Source organism: Pleurodeles waltl, chromosome 5 (assembly GCF_031143425.1).
Source record: "Pleurodeles waltl isolate 20211129_DDA chromosome 5, aPleWal1.hap1.20221129, whole genome shotgun sequence".
In the NCBI taxonomy this organism is placed as follows: domain Eukaryota; kingdom Metazoa; phylum Chordata; class Amphibia; order Caudata; family Salamandridae; genus Pleurodeles; species Pleurodeles waltl.
In genome coordinates, this window is record NC_090444.1 from 963,835,769 (window position 1) to 963,854,448 (window position 18,680).

Below are 18,680 nucleotides of genomic sequence, written 5' to 3' on the forward strand. Positions count from 1 at the left end.
ACCAGCAATATGCAAGTCACAGCACCAGAAGTCGTAGAAATTGCCCAAGGTACTTCTCTTGTGTAGAAGAGTGGACAAGTTGTTGAGCCTCTGGTGCTTAAGGAGCCTAGCACCAACAAAGAACGACTTAGATAAGTAAAGTAACCAGCACTCAGGTATCGCTTTGACAACACATAACAAAAGGGCCCAATATCATACCTTAGGGCCCAGAGGGGTGGCCCAGCCCAGCCTCAGTCGGCCTCTGACGGGCGCAGACCAGGGCGTATCCCGCGCGCGTCCCACGGTGTGGGCGCGCAATGAAATTTAAAGGGGCCTTGGAGTCCCGCCCCCTAACGACGGCAACAGCAGCAAGCGTCCTGCAAGTTTGTGGTTATTTACAAGAGCCCCTCTTTGAACTTTTGTCACAGTGAATGGCACAAGGAATGGGTTTCCCAAAGGGATAAAATATTTTCTCTGTGAAGATAAAAAAAATAGAAAATAAAAATGTGCTAGTGCGCAAAGGCATTTCAGCTTGCATATCGTACAACATACCCAATTATGCCAACAGAAATGCCTTTGCAGAAACAAAAAAAGGAATTCACAGACTTTTTCCTGAAGTACATACACCTGGACACCTGTGATGTGCACAATTTTCCAGGCATACTTCTCAAAAGATGTGAAACTGCACCCTGCGAAGGAATAGCTTTGGGTGCAGATATAATATTTTTTTCATAAATCAGACCAACGATCTCTTGCAAGATGAAAGACTTTAACCAGAGTCCTAACATATTCAGAGCCCTATTGAGTTCTGGCTTGTTGCAGCAGGCGCGCCGCACTCACCCTTCAGTGCCTACAGACAGACAAGAAGAGGAGGTGTGGAGGGGGTGGGAGCTTTTTAGGGTTAAGCGCGCAAAGCACTCTGTCTCTGTTGTAATCTCTCTGTGGGATTTTACCCACGCCCATCAGTTTGGTTGGTTCATGGGCTTGCCTTTTAAAATTTGCTTGATTTCATTAGTTAAAGGCATGCATACATCATGTCTTTCCGGTGTTTAGCCCTCCTTGAACGCACCAGCCAACTACTGAAAACATGCGAGGCTCCATGTTTTCCGTATGGCTTCTGGACTACTTTTTCTCTTTATTTCGTAGGCAGCGCAATCTTGCTGGGCAGTAGTTGAGCGCTTTACATGACATCAACCCTGTTACATGGATATTTGCACTTTTGCTGGTTACATGGATAATTTCACTTTTTCTGATATGTTTCACTGCGAGCAAACTTCTGTTTCCTTTTGTTTGTCTGCTTTGCGCTCATGGCATCCATCGGCTCGCTTATGTGAAACTGTTTTACTTTTCATTTTCAGTTTATATGGCAAGAAAAGTCCGGTTAGGAGTGTACAACGCTGATAGCTTTTACTCGAGCATGCACAAGACCCATTGCATTGCAAATGCTTGTTTCTATTGGTAGGGGGGCGTGTCTACGAGGCACAGGGGCCTCACTGTATAATGGAAATAATTGAGAGGGACGAGGAGGTTATAAGATCAATGATGCACATTTGCATAAAACAACTTTTTCCTTTTTTTGTCCACTCCGTTTGTTTCTTCAGTTACATTTTGACTGGGGCATCAAAAGCAAATAGTCACTCATGCCCGTGGACTCTTTCTTATTGACCTGCCTATTCTTGGGTCCTGATGTTCTTCTGAAACTAATGTTGAACTTGCAAGTCAGTATTTGTGGGTACCACATTGGCTGCACAAGCCACCAGTTAGCTTATCAGTGTCTTTCCAGAGGGTGAGTGGGCTTGAGGTACTACAGTAATATTGGTGGATAACTCTGTGGCGGTCCATTTCACTAATTGACTGTCTTTCTTACAGGTGGCAATCCAGCTGAATGATACGCATCCAGCGCTAGCCATTCCCGAACTGATGAGGATCCTGGTGGATGTAGAAAAAGTGCAGTGGGATAAGGTGAGAAATATTGGTGTAGACTAAACAAAACCTGGAATTTTGTTAATGTGCCTACTCTTTTACTGCCTTCAATATTTTTCCTGTTTCTTTGTTCGATATCTTTGAGTACAAGGTTTTTACTTTATCTCAAAATTTCCTGTTAGTTGGGTTGTGCAACTGAAGCTTCAAGTGAACGCGGTCTGTAAGAGTCGAATAGCTGGTAATTTTTCATAGAATATTATATAGACCGAATGTTTAATAAGGTAAATTTAATCATGGTGTATTTTTACATTTTCAAAAGGGGAGCATTCACGTATCATGAACAATACACAATTAGAAATTGTGTGTTAAACAATGACCTAGATTTTATCATCTGCCCTGGAGATCCTCTAGGTTTATTAGTGGGCGAGGGAAAACCCAGAACCTTTTTTACGTTTATTTTTTATCAAGCCTTCCTAAAGAACTGATTAGAAAGAAACCCTACTGTAGACATTAACACCATCCCACTTGCACCTCTTCATCCATAGATGGGCCTCTGCCTCTGTCTGGCTATTGGGGAGGGTCAGGAACCTTGAGTTCTATTTTTTTAACTAGATTTTGGGAAAAAAGTCTCTTCATCATTTCTGTTGCCTGTTGATGAAACGTAAATTTCATTTCTCTGAATCTTTTTGGGGTTTTCTATGTGTCTTTATTCATTTCAAGCAAGGTCTTCAATGACCTGTTTTCACAATATATTTGTGTTAACTACTGTGTATCACTTTCTTGCTCATCACTTCTGCTTGAGAGGAAATTGGTACTTTGGGCTCTGTCAGCTCTGCATTAGTCTGACCTTTTGCTTGCCGTCTCTGGTGGTCCTCATCTCACCCGCAGCCAGGACACCATAAGACTGTAACCAAGAAGTATTGAAAAAGAAAAAACAAGGCTAGATGGCTTTTCCAACAGTGCACCCAGGGTCCATAACAGCATGCCAATATCCTTCAGGACCGCTTCAATGCTATTCCAATTTAGAAAATGGTTGAGGAAGCACCTCCTTAAAACACACTATATGACAGTGCGTTAACCATCCACAGACCAGTGACCTCTCCGGTTTGATGTTGAATTTATATTTGTCTTTGACCTTGTACAGAGCACTACTGTCTTTTGGCTAAGGTCGTGGAATAGGAATGCCACATACATAGATACATTGTCAAAACAACCAAGCCAGATGGAGTTGGAGAGCTAGTCCTACATTAAAAATCCATTTGCAGTGAGCCAGTGGGTGTGGTTGAAGAGCATATTCTTTAGGTAGTATAAGAATATTACAAGAGAACATGGAAAATCTCCTGAAAATACACCAGAGAAAGTAATTCTGACATGATCAGTAAAACGGCTGTCTTAGAGTTGTGACAACCAACAGAAAATCCACTGTGTAAACTCCGCCTGCCATCATTACAGAAAATAACCAGCAGTAAATCCACTGAAAAAGGTGGAGTTGAATTTCTGCCATGTCATAAATTTATTGACGTCAAATCATCTCTGTCCTGAAAAAGATGGTGGCACATGCAGAAAATGATCCACTCAAGAATCCTTTAATGCAGGAGAATCCTAAGAATATATTTGTGTGATGGGGTTAGGTAGTACTAGTTACAGTGTACCACCTTGTTGGAAGTACTTCCATAGTGCCCACACATGTGGGTGAAAAATCCACTGGTGGCATCGGACATTGTCAGAAAATCTGCTGAAACGTTTGTCCTTTGGCTGGATACTCAATATTGAAACATTCCATTTTGGCCAAGTATTCACTTGCAGATTTACCTATTCTGCCTCACAGAGGCAGAAAACTATAAATTGTGCAGAAATATAATTGCTACTGTGGTGGAGGTGATCAATCGACTGCAGGCAAATGTGGATTTTTCACTGGCCAAGCTCTGAAACCATATCTTCGTCTTTGTTTGTATGCTAGTGAAGTGAAGTAGGTACAGTGATGGTTAGCAAAATAAACATACATTTTGTTGTACTCTTGTACAAGTTTTATTGCATTTACGTAATAAGGTGCTATAATACAAGTAATAGAAGGCCAAATGACAATATTTTCCTGTTGGATGGTGAACACAAGTTGTCTGGCATTGCCGGTTTCCTTTGAGTCTGCATTCTCTTACTACAGATGTACCACCTAAGCTATGACACAGCTACCCATTGGTCCAGCTTTTAAGGCAGTCCTTCTGTAAGGAGGGAGAACTCAGTGCAGTGTGTTTAAATCAAGGTAAAGAAGAATGTGCAAAATTCTCAGAAACCTGCACTATCCTCAGTTAAATGTAAACTGGGATTCTTAGCCCATAGAAGATGCTTATTATAAGGTGCCAATAACTGGTTTCAACGTATAGGTCTCAATGGCTAAAGGACACCAAGAATCCAGTGGATGGTGAAGAGTGGTGCCGGAAACAGTTTAAGAGAGAACTGCAGAGCCATTACTCAATAAGTGGACTACTGGTGCTAAACATAACTATTAGTAGCTACACTAATTGAATATATTTTGTTTGAGTGTTTCAGATGAGAGGTTAATAAGCCATAAACGCTTCTGAGAACTACCCAAGGTATAGCCACTTGTCCACCAAACATTAGGGGCTTGTTTCCCCTTAATGGCTAAAGTACAGGGTACCCATCACTTACCATCAGTAGCTGAGAAACTTGGATAGATGATTGGGCCCTATGCTGCATTCAAACTATGATTTCCCTGAAAACATAGATTGCAGTGAAATGTTTCAAGAGATTATGAAATCAGGACAGTGTCAGGTGACTTCAGGTGATGTGACAATAATCTATCATAAATGTTGAAAGTTGCAGGTTCAACACAATTGCAGGTCTTCAAAGGGTTAAGAATGCCCTTGTGCCCCAGATAAAGCATATGCATGGGTCTGGTAACTGCTTGTTGGCTGAAGACTCTTGTGGCGTTCAACACGTCTTGTGTCTGCAAGTGCAGATGAAGCCATCTTAATCTTGCTCCTGCTCACAATGTCAGACAGCTACTCCCCTGTCCATAATAATGCATCTCCAGTCTTTCATCACTACACAGCAGCAGGGCATCACTGATGACATAGGCTTTGATCCTGCCTTGATGGACTACAGCAACATGAGATGATCAGGTCCTCTTCAGACACCTCTCCGAAGTGGATAGGGAGAACTTCTTGTGAAGCCCAGATACATTTCAGGACTGGAGGGAAAGACCAACAGAATTTGATGTAAATCACAGTAGTCACCAGAACATCTCCTCAGAATTAGTTACACCACAGAATGAATGCAGGCTCAGTGGGAAAAAGTGAAGGGAAAAGAAAACCCCCACTGAGGAGGACATTCATCCGGTATCTGGTATTTTTGGCACAGGGAGATTGCGGCAGACTTGCTTTCTGTGGGACAATTGAAATAAACACTTTCAGGGCTCATGCAGAGAACAGACGTCATATAAGGCAATAATGCCAGCACCAATGCATGAGTCTTAACAACCATTCTGGTAAGAATGCTCTGAAATCCTAGGACACCAGTAAACATTTCGGGAAACTGGGGAGAAGAGAACACCAAAAAAGCAGAGCCACACTATCATCAGAACCTCATTCTTGCACAGAAATGGATCAATCTATAACTAGATGGGTAAACTGAGAAAGGAAAAAATAAAATGCGGCGAGTGAGAAAATGGATGCACACTTTGGCGTATGTGAAAATAGTTACAAAACCACAAGATGTTACTTGACAAGGAGCTGCACCCAGTCTACTTATGGCTCAGCTGCCCCATTCCCAGGAAGTGCTATTGCTACATACTCTGTGTTGTGGCCCCAACCACCATTTACCACCCCCACTGCCACCTCTCTGCCATTGCCCTGGACCTCTCATGGGGAAACAGGGATTGTAACCAAGCTCATGGTGCTGACACATGAGTATGTCTGCCGATGCCCCTCTATTCCAGATGGTTTAACTTTAAATGTGTGGATTTGCCCAAAAGCCCAGTGAGTGTGTGTCTACCCTCAAGTCCCCAGCGAAGAATCCTGCCCAAGGGGTAATGATGGGAAACTATAGCCAGTCAATAGGTCTGCCAAGTTCCAGATTTTGTTCCTCTGTTCCACTATGATTAGACAAATCTTCTCGAGTATCCTTCTCAAAGGTTTGATTGGAAGAGGCACCAATTTTTCTAAGGAATATGTTTGCCAGGGGAGCAAAGGTGTACTTTGGATTAGCTAAACCTTTCAGGCATAGACCCATTAAGGTCCTGCAGGGGATATGAGGGATGCCAGTAAACATGTAGGGGAACCACCATCTGGTGCTGAAGTAACTGCTTCCTGATGGAAAAAAACAACCACAGCGCACATGTATAGCCAATCATATAGCACACTCATACACAAGCACCACCTATCTGCTACATGTCACTGCTTACCACATGCATGCAGGAGGATGATTCCATTTATGGGGTCTAAATGTTTTTTTACAGGGAGGGGTTTTCCTGCCACCACACATCAGTCTTCCTTTAGACTGCTGAGGGAGAAGTAGCCACTGTGTTCTAAGGGTGTTGATATGTCCACTGGGATCATCGAGGCTATTAATGAAAGGGGAGAGTGATACAGCTATCTGCTGATTGCATGGGATACTGTCCTTCCAGTATACATTCCTTTGAAGGCTCATTAAGGAAGAAGAAAAGTGATGGGGGAGGAGCCTAGCCAGTCAACATGGTGGACACGTAGCGAGTTAGCTCTGCATCCGCCCGAATACCATCTTGCTAAAAGCACCCCCAACGGGCCCCAATTATCCTTTTCTGGACAGCGGTAGAGTCCAGAGTATGACTGGAGCCGGGCCCAACCCATGAATGGCTCGGAGAGCGTGTGCCTGCTGTGACCGCACATGCGGTCCCTGGCGGGAACGGGACACCAAGGGGCCTTCAATGTGCAGGTGGCCGGCAACCAGGCGAGTGCTGCTGGGTGATGAGTGGGACGGCACTGGAGAGGACCAACCGTAAGAAGAGTGGGAATCTGCTGCCCTGGGTATAGTGGAGGTAGACCAGCTGTGAGCGTGGCCCTGCAGCTCTCCCCCTTGGAGGACAGAGAGGCCCGTAGGAAGAGACGCAGCTGCGGCGGTACTGCGAAACGGTGTCGGCGACTCCCCATGCCACCTCTTGATGGGGCAGGAAGGCTGCAAAGGATGAGTGGGGCCTGTGAGATGACTGGTGCGGCCAAACTGCAGTACTGGAGGCGCTGCTGGCGGGGCCTGCCTTTTAGGCACCGTGAGATCGAGGCGTTTGGACTGAGGCCTTCCCTCGCTGCTGAGAGGTGGAGACCCAGGGACGTCCCAAAGGCACAGAGGAGCGGCTGGGCAACACCGGCGGCCCCTTTGAAAGGAAGTATGTGGGCCTGGTTGAAGTGCAGACTGGCAGCGGCGGACTGGGTAAGTGTTGACGTGCCCCCCGTGTTGACTGGGAGCGAAATCAGAGAACATCGGCCTGACCTGGTTGGAATCCCACCCCTCCGTGGATTGCTCAGTTGGGGTGGTCTACCGCTAGTGGGGGCCTGAGGCGAATCTCCAGAGGGAGACGGAGACGTGAGGTGCCGCCGCCATTGCCCTTGGCCTGGGATGCCTCATTAAAGTTCAGGTCTGACGGACTACTCTTGGGTACCATGTGAGACCCTGGACCAGCCCATGCTGAACATAGCTGTGTGTTGAGACCGGGAGGGGCCACGGTTGCTGAGGCCTGCCATCCCAGCCCTGGGTTGCAGCAGATATCCAACATTGGGGTTGGTCATGGGCCCTTGAGTGGGGCGCCAACATTGGTGCCAAGCACCCCGCCCCTTGCTCGGCAGAGGAGGCAGCTAACATTGGTGGCAAGAGGTTGTACTTGCCACTGGCTGACTGATTACCTGTCTTTCATTAAGTCCTAGATGCCACATCCCCTGAGCTAGACGTTGAGTGCCGGACCTGTGGTTGACGAGAGCGGCTGGCCTACTGGGACCTGGCCATGTCCCCCTTCTTAACGCACTGTGGACGCCGCTGGCTGGCGGAGAGGGTCTGAGTGCTGAGCCCAGTGGAGAATGGATCAGGGGACCTTCTTTACCGATGTCTAACAAGGGTAAGCCAGGCGACCATCCCAGACCAGCCTTCTGTGACAGATCGGGCACCCAAACAGACCTCTCTACAGAGTACCCTGGATAAGATCCTTGGGGCCATCGAGGATTCCAATGCGGCACTCCAGTGCGAAATCAGCCAAGTGTCCATTGAACTGCTGAGAGCTGACCACCAGAACCTATCTGACAGGGTTCAAAATACAGAACAAGCCATTGCTAACCTGACTCCCTCCCACCAAGACATGAAAACTCAGCTTACACAGCTAACTGACCGGGTCCACTGTGGAGCACAGGGTGGAGGATGCGGAAGGCGGTAGCAACCGAAATAATGTACATATAATTGGCCTCCCGGAGGGTACCAAAGGAACAAACATGGTGCTCTACTTGGAGCAGTGGTTGAAGGAAGTGGTTGCACCAACGTAACCTATCCCTTTTTATTCGTTGGAGCTAGTGCACCGAATGCCGGCCAGGCCTCGGGGTCCTAGCCGCCCACCTCGACCGGTAGTGGCAAAATTATTGCACTATAGAGACAAGGATGTACTTCTGCAGTAGGTGAGGGATGTGGGCCCCTTCAGAGTGGGCAATGGACAAGTGACCCTATTTCCAGATTTCATGGGCAAATTCTAGTCCCGATGGAGGTGAAGCAGGCACTTTGAGAAGAAAGTATCCGATACTTGCTCCTGTTTCCAGCCAAGGTCAAGGTGATTCCTGGATAATAGCACCCACTTCTACCAAACACCAGAAGACGCCTAGACAAGCCTAGAGATGTATAAATTGGGTACAGATGGCCCTGCACACACAGAGAGGGAGCCCTTGCGGAGCTGCTGGAAATACTGCGGTCCATGTGGTCGACTCTGCTCCCAGCTGGTGTCCAAGCCCACTCCACGGAGAACGAGACAGATAGGAGAGCAGCGTTGATGGCAGCAGCGACGCTGCATGACATTAAACCCCCCAGATGACAGCAGTGTAGGTGACTCCGACCAACCGGAACTCTCTACTGATTCAGACTCTCATCACACCGATGAAGCTCCAATGGTGACCCCTCAAGCGGCGGACAATATTATATAGCTACTAGCTTTACCACACCTGCATCTGACATGGGCCCACGGGAGGAATCATTTGCCAATCATCGGGCTCTAGCGACCTCTGCTTCCCACACCTCTTGTAAAACTTATCAGCTGATGGCAAGATTGCTATATGACTTGACTCTTTTGTTATGTTTGATCTTTATAGATTGGGAAACCCGCAGTTGCTGGTCTGCCCTGGGGTGGGGATGTTGGGCCATTCATTTGTTTGTATGTTTGCAACAATGTTTCCTTTTATCCTTAATGTGGAGTGGGTAGAGGAGGGTTTTGAGAGACAGGAGATTGAGGAGGGAGGCCCTGTCTTCTGTGATACTCTGCGTGATGACAAATGCACTGGTGGATTATAAACTAATGACATGGAACATCCGAGGGTTGTGATCAGCCATCAAACGCCACAAGTTTCTGTCATATCTTAAACGGCAGGGGGTTCACATCGCCCTCCTCCAAGAAACACACATTACCGCACAAGAGGCAGAGCGACTGCGGCACAGGTGGAGGGGCCAGATATATACCACCACGTATTCAGCATTTGCACGAGGTGTACTGATATGGGTGAGGGCGGGGGTCCCTTTTGAGGCTATCACGACAGACATAGATGAAGAAGGCTGCTACATCTTGGTGGAGGACAGGCTTCATGATAACCATGAGACCTTGGGTTGCATGTACGCACCCAATCAAGACCAAATCATGTTGTTACACATCCTATAGGGCGGCTGGCTCAACTATCGGGGGCCACTGCTACTGGGCGGGGACTTCAGTCATACACTAGATGTGGTCATGGACCTCTCCACACCTCTGTTGCCCGGAGCTGTGGCTCATAAAACGTCAAAAGGGTTTAGCAGACTGGATTGGACATTGGGACATGGAGGACCTCTGGCGCGTCCAGCACCCTCAGCATAGGGATTATTCCTATTTCTCTGGGCTGTACCACCTCCACACCAGAATAGATCGCTGTGTGTGCACTAGGGAACCTCAGTTCTAATATTATCGGTGCTAAATTCTTGGGGCGCATCCTATCAAACCATAGTCCATTACTGTTGACTTGTCGTTGCGCAGATGACAGAACCCCCATATCCACATGGCGTCTGTAGGAGGCTGGACTGGCTTGTAGTGAGTACCAAGGGGTACTTGCACCTTGCACCAGGCCCAGTTATCCCTTATTAGTGTATAGGGTGTCTAGCAGCATAGGCTGATAGATAATGGTAGCTTAGCAGAGCAGCTTAGGCTGAACTAGGAGACGTGTGAAGCTACTACAGTACCACTTAGTGTCATATGCACAATATCATAAGAAAACACAATACACAGTTATACTAAAAATAAAGGTACTTTATTTTTATGACAATATGCCAAAGTATCTTAGAGTGTACCCTCAGTGAGAGGATAGGAAATATACACAAGATCTATGTACACAATACCAAAAATATGCAGTATACTCTTAGAAAACAGTGCAAACAATGTATAGTTACAATAGGATGCAATGGGGACACATAGGGATAGGGGCAACACAAACCATATACTCCAAAAGTGGAATGCGAACCACGAATGGACCCCAAACCTATGTGACCTTGTAGAGGGTCACTGGGACTATTAGAAAATAGTGAGAGTTAGAAAAATAACCCTCCCCAAGACCCTGAAAAGTGAGTGCAAAGTGCACTAAAGTTCCCCCAAGGACATAGAAGTCGTGATAGAGGAATAATGCAGGAAAGACACAAACCAACAATGCAACAACGATGGATTTCCAATCTTGGGTACCTGTGGAACAAGGGGACCAAGTCCAAAAGTCACAAGCAAGTCGGAGATGGGCAGATGCCCAGGAAATGCCAGCTGTGGGTGCAAAGAAGCTTCTACTGGACAGAAGAAGCTGAGGTTTCTGCAGGAACGAAAAGGGCTAGAGACTTCCCCTTTGGTGGACGGATCCCTCTCGCCGTGGAGAGTCGTGCAGAAGTGTTTTCCCGCCGAAAGAACGCCAACAAGCCTTGCTAGCTGCAAATCGTGCGGTTAGCGTTTTTGGATGCTGCTGTGGCCCAGGAGGGACCAGGAGGTCGCAAATTGGACCAGGAGGTAGAGGGGACGTCGAGCAAGACAGGGAGCCCTCTTAGCAGCAGGTAGCACCCGGAGAAGTGCCAGAAACAGGCACTACGAGGATGCGTGAAACGGTGCTCACCCGAAGTTACACAAAGGAGTCGCCGGAGACGAACTTAGAAAGTCGTGCAATGCAGGTTAGAGTGCCGTGGACCCAGGCTTGGCTGTGCACAAAGGATTTCCGCCGGAAGTGCACAGGGGCCGGAGTAGCTGCAAAAGTCGCGGTTCCCAGCAATGCAGTCTAGCGAGGTGAGGCAAGGACTTACCTCCACCAAACTTGGACTGAAGAGTCACTGGACTGTGGGAGTCACTTGGACAGAGTTGCTGGATTCGAGGGACCTCGCTCGTCGTGCTGAGAGGAGACCCAAGGGACCGGTAATGCAGCTTTTTGGTGCCTGCGGTTGCAGGGGGAAGATTCCGTCGACCCACGGGAGATTTCTTCAGAGCTTCAAGTGCAGAGAGGAGGCAGACTACCCCCACAGCATGCACCACCAGGAAAACAGTCAAGAAGGCGGCAGGATCAGCGTTACAGAGTTGCAGTAGTCGTCTTTGCTACTATGTTGCAGTTTTGCAGGCTTCCAGCGCGGTCAGCAGTCGATTCCTTGGCAGAAGGTGAAGAGAGAGATGCAGAGGAACTCGGATGAGCTCTTGCATTCGTTATCTAAAGTTTCCCCAGAGACAGAGACCCTAAATAGCCAGAAAAGAGGGTTTGGCTACCTAGGACAGAGGATAGGCTACTAACACCTGAAGGAGCCTATCAGAAGGCGTCTCTGACGTCACCTGGTGGCACTGGCCACTCAGAGCAGTCCAGTGTGCCAGCAGCACCTCTGTTTCCAAGATGGCAGAGGTCTGGAGCACACTGGAGGAGCTCTGGACACCTCCCAGGGGAGTGGTCACTCCCCTTTCCTTTGTCCAGTTTCGCGCCAGAGCAGGGCTAAGGGGTCCCTGAACCGGTGTAGACTGGCTTATGCAGAAATGGGCACCAAAAGTGCCCATGAAAGCATTTCCAGAGGCTGGTGGAGGCTACTCCTCCCCTGCCTTCACACCATTTTCCCAAGGGAGAGGGTGTAACACCCTCTCTCAGAGGAAGTCCTTTGTTCTGCTATCCTGGGCCAGGCCTGGCTGGACCCCAGGAGGGCAGAAGCCTGTCTGAGGGGTTGGTAGCAGCAGCAGCTGCAGTGAAACCCCTGAAAAGGCAGTTTGGCAGTACCAGGGTCTGTGCTACAGACCACTGGGATCATGGGATTGTGCCAACTATGCCAGGATGGTATAGAGGGGGCAATTCCATGATCATAGACATGTTACATGGCCATATTCGGAGTTACCATTGTGAAGTTACATATAGGTAGTGACCTATATGTAGTGCACGCGTGTAATGGTGTCCCCGCACTCACAAAGTCCGGGGAATTGGCCCTGAACAATGTGGGGGCACCTTGGCTAGTGCCAGGGTGCCCTCACACTAAGTAACTTTGCACCTAACCATTACCAGGTAAAGGTTAGACATATAGGTGACTTATAAGTTACTTAAGTGCAGTGTAAAATGGCTGTGAAATAACGTGGACGTTATTTCACTCAGGCTGCAGTGGCAGGCCTGTATAAGAATAGTCAGAGCTCCCTATGGGTGGCAAAAGAAATGCTGCAGCCCATAGGGATCTCCTGGAACCCCAATACCCTGGGTACCTCAGTACCATATACTAGGGAATTATAAGGGTGTTCCAGTAAGCCAATGTAAATTGGTAAAATTGGTCACTAGCCTGTTAGTGACAATTTGAAAGAAATGAGAGAGCATAACCACTGAGGTTCTGGTTAGCAGAGCCTCAGGGAGACAGTTAGGCACCACACAGGGAACACATACATATAGGCCACTACCTTATGAGCACTGGGGTCCTGGCTAGCAGGGTCCCAGTGACACATAACAAACATACTGAAAACATAGGGTTTTCACTATGAGCACTGGGCCCTGGCTAGCAGGATCCCAGTGAGACAGTGAAAACACCCTGACATACACTCACAAACAGGCCAAAAGTGGGGGTAACAAGGCTAGAGAGAGGCTACTTTCTCACAGCGTCTTCAATCGCTGGCCCTTGAGGATGTGACCTTTAAAGACTCACTTAAAGCCCTCTTACTGGAATACATTAATACCAACTCTGAGACACTGCTACTTGTAGTATAGAATGAGAGGCCCTCAAGTTTGTGGTGGGAGGATACTGCATCCGCCAGACTGTAGGTATCAGGCGAAACCTTGAACATGAACTCACATAGTTAGAGACTGTGATTCATGATAGAGATAACGAACAAGAAGCCAACCAGGAAGCCGCACAACGGCTGTTGGATGTGTGAGAGGCATACGCGGAGGCTTTGGAAAAGTTGCGGTGCCAGGACTTTCAAAAATACCTGACCACAGTACATAGGGAGGACGGCAGGTCGGGCAGACTGCTAGCCAGACTGGTCTGTTCCAACAATGGGGGCGCCCCCATCACTAGCTTATCTGAGGTGGACAGGACATACCTATACTCCCCTCAAAGTGTAAACACAGCGTTTAGGACCTATTATATGTCTCTTTACCGCCAACCCAAGGAAGTGTTTCTGACGACTTTAGGCCACCACCTGGAGACCTTACCGCTGCGATCACTTGGACCAGGGGAGGGGTGCCCTCTGGGGGAACCAGTCTCCATAGAGGAGGTCAAGACAGCCATTAAACAATTGGCACCTGGCAAAATGCTGTGCTGCGATGGACTCCCTATGGAGTTCTATAAGGGTTTTGCTGACTAGTCAAACTGTATGAAGAGGCGTTTGAGAGAGGCATAATTCCATAGACAACAAGAGAGGCACTAATAATATCCCTGTCCAAAACTAAATATAAAGAGGCCACAGTGACTGACTACCGCCCCCTGTCCATGCCGAACTGTGACTTAAAAATCCTGAGTAAGGTACTGGCAAACCGGCTACTGCCCCACATGCAGCAGCTTATACATGAAGACCAAAAAGGCTTCATTCCCACTCACAACACTGCCCTAAACCTCTGACGGTTATTTTCTCTCCTTTGTGCTCCACAGGATCCATGGTATCCCAATGCAATACTCATGTCCTTCGACTTAGAGAAAGCTTTTGACTCCTTGCGATGGGATTACCTGAAAGCCGTGATGGGCAGCTCGGGACTGGGTCCCTGGTGGGTAAGATGGGTGTAACTACTGTAGAGCTACCCCATGGCAAGGGTAGGAGAGGGTGAAAACTGTCTCCGATATTTATGAAATATTTCAGGCACCAGACAGGGTTTCCCCCTCTCACCTCTCCTCTTCGCCATTGCCATTGAACCTCTGGCTGCGCAGTTCTGCCTAAATGGACAAAACAGTGGGTGGGGGGATTTGTGGAAGGTGAAACTAAACTCTCACTGTAGGTGGATGACCTCCTAGTCTACTTACATGATGGGACTACGAGGACTCCCTGTGCTCTACAAATCCTTGAGGAAATTGGTACCTCCTCTGGCTTGAAGGTGAACAGAAATAAAACATGCATGTTCCCACTGACTGCAGAGGCGGCCTGACCTGCCGCCTGCCATCTTGACCTACCCTGGTCCCTCCACACCTTTAAGTATCTGAGGATACAAATATTCCATGACCTTGTGGATCTCCTGGACAGTAATGTAGGTAAAGCTCTCAAGTCCCTAAAATCCAGTGTGGCATTCTGGTGCTCCTTCAGGCTCCACACGATGGCGCGGATAGCCCTCTCTAAAATGATTGTGTTGCCTCGACTACTATATTTTTTCGTTAATCTCCCAGTGAACAATCCAGTACGCTGGTTTATAGAACTTGATGCACTCCTTAGAGAACTGATATGGGGTGGTGGACGCCCACAAACATCCCTGGCTACGCTCCGTCGCCCGACAGAGGAGGGAGGCCTGTGGGTCCCAGACTTTGAATTATATTACTTAGCGGCCCAACTCCAATGAATTGCGCAGTGCTTAGCAGGTAGAGACTTTTCAGAGCTGGGCCCAGCGGAAGTGGAGGCTGATAGGGGCGTGTTACTGGGCACATTATTAAACTCCAGGGTCCGCGTCCCAGCTCCACACGTCCTGCAGTCAGTGGTCTTGACCTACTGGAGACGGTGACTGCCGCGCAATGGGGTGAGGGTCCCGTAGGCCCCCGAACTACCACTGGTAGGTGTACCCCATGGCGTGCCAGTGGGTTTATCCTCTACCAGACAGGTTGGAGAACTTGGGAGATTGTTTTTGAGCGCGTGTACTTGTCCTATTTGGAGATTTGATGTAGTAGAATGGCCTCCCAGTGGGACAGTTTCTTACCTACTGTGTGCTGAACAGTGCCCTGCTGGACCTGTAAGAGCCAGCCATGCAGAGCCTGACACACACAAAATCCTTCAGCTACTTTTGACCATGGGAAAGGACTCCCATTTGGTTACCTGGTTCTATGTGACCTTAAATGAGCAGACCACAGTGGTGGCTCCTCCATTTGGGTGGAGGAGCATAACCTCCCCCCCCCCCCCACCAGCAGTGGCAGCTGCAAAACCGTTTAAAGAAAACGATAATAAACGGTGTTTATTATCGTTTTCTTTGGAAGGGGCGGGCCATGGGATGACGTGCACTGAGGGGAAGCTCTCAGAACTCCCCCTTTACAGCACATGTGTGTTTGGCCAGCCGTCTTGGGCCAGCCAAATACACATGCACTGTAGGCTTTCTCCAGCACAGCAACTGTATTGCTGGGCTGGAGAGAGCCTGCACAGGCTCCCAGTCTGCCTTGGAGCGCCCTGGCTTGGCGCTGCCAGCCAATCCTGATGCTGCTCTGAGCAGCGTCAGGATTGGCGCAGGGCAGGCTGGGAGCCTGTGCCTGCAGCGAGGAGCGTTGAGGGACAGAGGAACGGCGGAGGAGGTAAATGATTTAAAAAAAAATTAAACTAAATGTTTATTCCCTCTCTCACCCGCCTCCCGGCCCCTTCCGCAGCCCGCGAGCTGCTACTGGCTGACCATTAAGTCCTTAGACGTACCTTAAATCACGTTGGGGGGGCGGCACTGGGGACAGAGATTTTGAACCCTGAGTGGAGGAAAGTCCTAGCCTACACTCACAGGGTTCCCCGAAAATGCATGGTTTAAATATCTACAATACAACTACATCCACAGAACATACTTGACGATGCATAGGCTTAGAACCATTTATGGAGGCGACCCCAAAAGATGACCCCGATGTGATGATTTGGACCCAGACTTTGATTATATGACTTGGGACTGCCCCCACTTGCAACACTTCTGGGATGGGGTGCTGGGGAGGCGTAGTGACACCTTCGGCTGACCACTTGCAAATAACCCCTCCCATTATCTACTGGGCCTGCCTCCCAGGCAGGCCCGCAGGAAAGTTGGAATAGATTCCTAGACTTGGCGCTTGTGTTGGCAAAACGCCAGGTGGCCATGGCCTGGAAGTCCCACAATGGCCTGACACTAGAGGCATGGGGAAGGGATGTGACAAAATGGGTGAGAGTTGAGGAACGAGCATTACAGAGAGAAGAAGCACGTGGGATACGATCTTGCCCCATAGCCCCCATATGGACGGAGGTGATGGAGGCTTGGGAATTGGGCGGTCCGGTCTTGGATCGCGCAGAGGGGGATGCAAGACCTCGGCTGCAGATGGGACTGGATTTGACCTCTGAACTGGGAGATGCCCAAACTGTGAACCCACGACATTGATACCCGACAATCCATGCTTCTCTGACAGGTGATTGTGGATGATGAGCAGTCACAAACCAGGATGTTCCCCGACAAGACAGCAGCTATTGGAGGGACTGGATGCTCCCCTTGTTGGAGAAACATAATGGCTTTTACACGTGGGCAGATGCCCTAGACTGGTGCTGCCCCCCCTCACAAGCTAACCAACCTCCCCCTCCCAAAACGTAATATTTATACTTTGGAAATGATGAAACACGAAGGTGCTTTGTTTTGAGGTTTGTTTTAGAATTCGTTTAACTAGTATAAAATGACCATGTTGGTACCCAGGACGTTTGGCATACAATTCTCACTAACTAGGATATAGGTACAGGTACAATATGCAAGCAGTTACTAACTAATCAGATTATGGTATTGTTGGAATGAAGGCCTGTACCCACTGCCGAAAGTAACAGGGGACAACCATCCTCCTCAAAAGGTAAATTTGACGTTAAGGTGGGAGATAATATGCTGCATGATGTACTAATTGTGAAAATGCCAATAAATAGAAAAATAAATAAAAAAAGAACAGTGATAAGATGACATTTAGTCACCAGATGAGGGCAGTGAAAGGCAGAGGGCATGCAACAGCTTAATATCAATGTCTCGAAGGGAAGGTTTCGAGTTGAACTACTTCAGAAGACTTCAACGAGCTAAACCATCCCCTCACTTAATGCATAAGGTGAGGAATGGAGAAGATGTGCATAGCCCTCTACAATGTTCCTACATATATTCTGGTACCATTGTAGTGAAGAAAACCAATGGGTGGAAGGGATTCTTACAATCATTACACAGTTGCCAATGATTCAATGTATTACGATGCACTTAATGGGGCTGGTGCCCTTGCAGAAGAAAAATACTGTGCATAGTTCTATCTCCGCACCGGATTGAAGGTCAGTGGATGTCCTCAGGGTTTGCCAGACTCAGTGACGGGAGTTTGGGGAAATTGCCTATAGCTGAAGGTGATCTCAACTTGTCTGTGCACTGAAATAGTTTGCTACATGTTTGATACACATTAGGGGTGGATGTTGAAGAAATGTTCATTTTTGTTTAAACCAGTACATATCTATTAAACAAAATAAGCTACCATCCCTGCAATTGAAAAAAGTGAATATTATTGGATTTGCTTGAATAGATCTGAATATTTATTAAACCTATTAAAACGCTGTGCTCAAAACTGGGGCTTGCCTGTTCACACCCCAATTGAGGTATATTGTGTGGATGATGAAGAGTTTGGTTTTATAAAGGCTATCTCTTTGTTCTTGTCCAGGCTTGGGATGTAACAGTGCGGACCTGTGCCTACACCAACCACACAGTGTTGCCCGAAGCTCTGGAGCGATGGCCAATCCATATGTTTGAGAAACTGCTCCCTCGCCACCTGGAGATCATTTACGCCATCAATCAAAAGCACCTTGACGTAAGGAACAAAGATGCCGGCAATTCAGTCAACACTGAAATGCCCATGCAGTGTAATAGGAGATGACACTTACAGATAGAGAATGTGAAATTCTGATGATTCATATTTAAAAAGTCGCTGATTAATCGTCATAAATAAAAGCACCCTAAAATCAAATGTAAGGACAAAAGATTTGGGACGGGATGAGCCCCATGTTTTTAGCTATACAAGATAATACTCCAAGTAAAATTATGGGCTCAGTGCCTGGTGTAAAGGATCTTTTTGGTAAAGTAAACTTGAATATGTACCAGGTGACTGCGTTGACCTCTCACATCGCCCCTAAAATGTTCAGTATTCTATTGCTCCATCCTATGCACTTCTTATCATGTGATAGAGAAAGAATTAGAAGGAAT

At 47.8% G+C, this 18,680-nt stretch overlaps 1 protein-coding gene across 1 annotated transcript in view; it reads left to right on the plus strand.

Annotated features, from left to right (window-relative positions):
- Positions 1–18,680, plus strand: part of PYGB (glycogen phosphorylase B) — a 635,794-nt gene that overhangs the window by 375,840 nt on the left and 241,274 nt on the right. The window contains exons 9-10 of the mRNA XM_069235083.1: positions 1,849–1,941; positions 18,142–18,288. Of these exons, the coding sequence (XP_069091184.1) occupies positions 1,849–1,941; positions 18,142–18,288 (240 nt within the window). The remainder of the gene's footprint in view (positions 1–1,848; positions 1,942–18,141; positions 18,289–18,680) is intronic.